General features: G+C 43.9%; 1 protein-coding gene across 1 annotated transcript in view; it reads right to left on the bottom strand.

Moving 5' to 3' along the window:
• The window catches only part of LOC105367692 (LON peptidase N-terminal domain and RING finger protein 2), a gene marked incomplete at its 3' end in the record, with an annotated part of 65,572 nt that extends 61,247 nt beyond the window's left edge, over positions 1-4,325 (bottom strand). Inside the window, exons 1-2 of the mRNA XM_011506461.1 lie at positions 3,996-4,325; positions 3,509-3,782 (exon numbers count right to left, since the gene is read on the bottom strand). Coding sequence (XP_011504763.1) covers positions 3,509-3,782; positions 3,996-4,325 — 604 coding nt within the window. The remainder of the gene's footprint in view (positions 1-3,508; positions 3,783-3,995) is intronic.
• Positions 4,326-4,827: the final 502 nt, after the last annotated feature.

The raw sequence follows: 4,827 nt of genomic DNA, 5'->3' as shown, positions 1-4,827 counted from the left end.
ATTATCTTTAAAAACGACTCCATCGTTTGCGTGAGAAGTCACACAAGAATTTTTTTTTATTAAAATTCGCCAATATTATCTTTGCTAATAAATTTTTCAAACTGATCGATAATGAAAATGCAGAGTAAATATAGATTAAATAATATATAATGAGCAATAATAATTTATTCATAATGATAGAACAAATTATTGGCAGAGCACTAATAAATATTCGTTAATTTAGGAAAAGAAAGTGGAATTCGAACTCTAACAATGCCAAATGTCATGCCAATGAAAAGTGCGTATTTACTATTTTCTAATGAGACTCCAGTTAATTGTTATTGATATATTTATATATTGTGTTATTATCTGTGTCGTTAAAAGCGAATTATACAATTGCCTTGCTATTGTACATTCGATGCATTAAATATTATCTTTTAATGCGATGTATAAACGAATTACCATTTATCATTGTAGAAAAAGTGAGTCGTAAAGATAGTAAAGTTTTATTAGCTATAAAACTAAGTGAGAAATTCAAGTCAATGCAATGGAATTATAATTCTAGTCAATTAATAAATCGGAGATTCCATGAGGTTTGAAAATTTCAGGTTTCCCCACTTGCGCGCGCCTTACGCCAGTCACACTTGCGTTATAAATCGGTGGTGTGAGTCCATGTAAGCCAGCCGTTATTGCTCACACACAGGCACGGGACATTGGACGCGCGGGAAAAGTTTGGCTTATCACAGCGCGAACGGATTCTGGCTCAAATGTCCATAGATTAGCAGTTACCCCCAATGACTAAGAGTCGGCGTCTCTGGTGGATAGTGGAATAACGGAATAATGATCGAACCCTCGATCGAGAGAATCCTCGTCGCGACAGTTGGCCGGCGGCAATGGCGAGGGGAGTCGCGGTCGTCATCGCCTCGTAGCATCACAGCCCATGAGTCACCGCGCGCAGATTTGTGCGGGACATGCGTCGAACGTGCGACTACGTCAGTAGTAACAGACCGCGCGACGTACGGCTCACTCGCGCAAGCGCTTACCTCCGCGGCCAGCTGTTGTTGTTCCTTCGCTTTTTTCCTTGCTCACGACGTTATTCTCGCCACGATCGTTGCGATCTTATTGGCCGACTGGCATGGCGTCACGTTAATGCACACTTTTTAACATTTTGTACGTGGGCGTACGACGCCGGCCATTGGGCTTTATTTGCAACGACTAACACAGATAATGGCAAAGGACAGTTTCGCCGGGTAAAGAATTTCTTGGATGTTTGGATTTACAGAGCACCAAACGAATGCTCGAACTATATCGTAGACACAATTTTACTTTAATTCAGCAGTCGCCTACATGGATTTCCGAGTTTTATGGCGAGAAACGAATATTATTTCTTGCAATTGGATCGAATATTACGAATTGAATTTTCGAAAGCTCAAGAAATTAATAAAAAACTATTCGATCAATTTGCTTTCCTTTGCATCAAATTTCCATTCTAAGCACGAGATCAAGAATAGCATTTTGAAGAAATGCAGAAAGAATTAAATAAATTCGTCTCTATACGTATGAGCGACGACGTTGTATTTTATATTTGAATATAATCATTGATAATTAATGATAAATTTTTTCATCGCTATATTCGATAAATTTTGCAAAGTAGACAAAATAATATTCACGACCTTTCAAATAAATTCATTATCCTCATTAGATTCTTCATCTTTACGATGTGATGTAGGAACTTCTGATCTTACACTCGACTACATCAGTTTATTTTACGTAATTTTTAATCGCTAAAACATTGTGTAACTGGCTCGATAAAAAAATAGAAAAATTTTTTTAAAAAAAAAAAAAAAAAAAAAAAAAAAAAAAGAAGTACGTGCTTTTCGAGACTACATATCTTTTTTGGCGTGGTAAATACGTCGGATTCGTACTTTGTTTTTGTGTCTCTTTTATGTTTATTTTTTCTTATTTTTTCCCCTTTCATTTTTAAATTAAACTTTTGTTTTAAATATAATGTTGTTATTCAATATATACGTAAACAGAATGACCGCGTGGGAAGGGGCCGGGGGTGGGCGGAGAGGACTTTACACGAGAACGAGGAGATCGAAGATACAATAAATATTTAATTTCGAATAATACGATAAATAATTTACACTATTTTTAAATGAAAAATTACACACACGTAACTTAATGTAATTTTTAGTATCTCTCATTATTGAGAAGAGAATAAATAGTAGAGATAATCGTACATAAGTACAATTCTTTTGAAAATATTAAAACACTTAATGTGATATACCGTTATCACATCTGAATGTTTATCGTGCATTCAATAAATAGAAAAAAAAAATTGAGAATTATTAAATTAGTGTTGATATCTTAAAATGATTGTATAACTCGTTATAAGAAATTATTCATAAAGAATAAATTGTGAATGCGAGTAATTAAAAATTAAAGTATACCGCACCATTCCAATTGAAGTGATAACAATGTATTACATCGAAGCTTTTCTTTCTAAGAATAAAATTGATTAATTATTATAATATTCGACGGAAGCCGATTTTAAATAGAATTTAATTTTATGGTAATTTTGTTGGCTTTTTATATAATTCAGATTACGCAATTTTCATGAAATATTCGATATATGAAATATTTAGAAGCTCATTTAAAAGTTCATAAAAGTAATTGATTAACGAGAGTACAAAATTTATCCTACCGATTAAAATAATAGATTAAAATGTATTTCGGCGTGAAATTAATATTAGCAATTGCTGCACTTTTTTATAGGAGCCCATTTAGATAAACTGCACGTCATATTTGTATTTGTCAACATTGCAATTGAGAATGTCCAGTACGATTGAAAACAAATGATGAAAGAAAGAAATGAAGAAAAGCGAGATTGATAGCTGAATAGATAGCTGGATAAACACATAGATAAATAAAGAGCCAGTGAGATGTGGGGTAACGGAGGGGGGGGGGGCGAATTAATAATTAATTTTTCAAAACTCCTCGCCTTTGTTGAGTCACTCGATGCGCACATGCAATAAGTTTTACATAAAAATTTCACAGAACCGAGTCTTTACAATAATAGATTTTACACTTTTTTTATGTAATCTTAAAAAGTACTCTACAGCAAAGGAGACGCGCATCGAGGAACCCTTGGTTGACGGCTGTTATAAGTATCCACAAAAGTATCACCTATGACATAATGGAAAGCAAGTCCATTAGAGCAGGTTATGCTATACTTTTTACATAAGCCAACTTCCTACACTTACGTACAGAGGCTCGGGAGCGTCATGCATTCGAGCTCGCTTTACCCGCTCGTTTATTTACCCAACTATTAACGCAGACTCATCAGGAAGGATTTCAACACGGACACTCTTATCGACTGACACATCGAGGTGCACCAAGTGCTCCTTTTCGACACAGCGCGACTTACGTAAGCCCGACGTTCGGCCACTCTCGCCGGCCTAAGGATATCGGGATATCCATTCGCGATATACACCGAGCGTAGCCCTCCCCCCGAATTATCACTCACCCAGCTGTACGGCAAGGTCGTATCTCTCGAGGGCCCGGCTGAGTTGTCCATCCTTGACAAGAGCATCGGCTTCGTGCCTCGCGGCGCTGGCTTCGGCCTCCCTCGGCCACCACTTCTCCACGAGCCTCTGCACCAGCACGTTCGTCTCCGAGCGTCCCATTTGTAGTTGCTGCTGCTGTTGCTGTTGCTGGTGCTGCTGTTGGTATTGCTGCTGGTGTTGTTGATGTTGCTGCTGCTGCTGCTGCTGCTGCTGCTGCTGCTGCTGCAGTTGGTGCTGGTATTGTTGATGGTAATAGTGCTGGTGCTGGTGCTGGTGATGCTGCTGCTGCTGATACTGCTGCTGCTGCTGCTGCTGCTGCTGCTGCTGCTGCTGCTGCTGCAGGTTCTGGTGCTGCTGCTCGTCGCACGAACTCTTAGGGCCACACACTCCACAGCCCTCGGGGCTCAGACAGTTCCTGCAGAAAGTGTGCCCGCACTCGAGGCTCACTGGCTGATGCAACGCGCCCTCGCAAACCGGACAGGCGAAGGAGCCTCCGACAGGCTCGGCGTCTCTCCTACCGCGCTGAGTGCCCAGCTCCTCCAAGAGCGCGTTGGTTAAGTGTCTGAGCTCGTCGGGCGGTACCTGGCCGAGGGCCAGGCACCTCGAATGAACGTCGATCGCCTCGCGGATCCTGCCGCAGCGCGCCAACGAGTCCCCATAACCGAGGAGTAGCTCGTAACTCGGAGCCGTTCGCTGCTGCTTCAGGCAGCGCTCGTACATCTCGAGAGCGAGCCGATAGTTGCGCGAGGCGAAGGCCTCTCTGGCGAGGTCGCTCATCTCGCTACGCCGGCCCGGGCATCCTCGAAGGGGCAGCCCCCGATGCCAAGCACGTTACACGGGGCACGGCGAGGCGACGCGGCGCGGATCGCGCTTCCCTCTGGCTCAGCGTCGACTGCTCGACTCGCCGGGGACGTCGGAGCGCCACGATGCCGCCGAGCGGTGGTTGCGCCTGCGAGTGTGGCGCCGCCGGTGAGAGTCGTGGCGCGGGTGGGCAACGACGCGGCCGATGGCGGGAGATGCGGGGACGGGCAGCTGTGACGGCGGCGGCAGCGGTGGCGGCGGTGGAAGCGTCGGCGGTGGCGGCGGCGGCGGCGGCGACGGCGGCGATCGCGGTGGAGCCGCGGTACCGTAGTGGAACGACGTTACCCGCGGGACGTGAGGTGGCGAGGGGGTGGCGCGGACGGATGGGGTCTTAGGGCGAGGTCGGCCGAAGTGCGTGACACGGGGAGAAAGGTTCGCGAGGAGTTGGCGAAGCGTCCTGGACTCGCGGGATACTGGC

The sequence above is a fragment of the Ceratosolen solmsi genome, unplaced genomic scaffold (assembly GCF_000503995.2).
Source record: "Ceratosolen solmsi marchali unplaced genomic scaffold, CerSol_1.0 scaffold7, whole genome shotgun sequence".
In the NCBI taxonomy this organism is placed as follows: Eukaryota; Metazoa; Arthropoda; class Insecta; order Hymenoptera; family Agaonidae; genus Ceratosolen; species Ceratosolen solmsi.
Note: the sequence above shows the minus strand (reverse complement) of the source record. Positions and strands in the feature narration are given on the sequence as shown.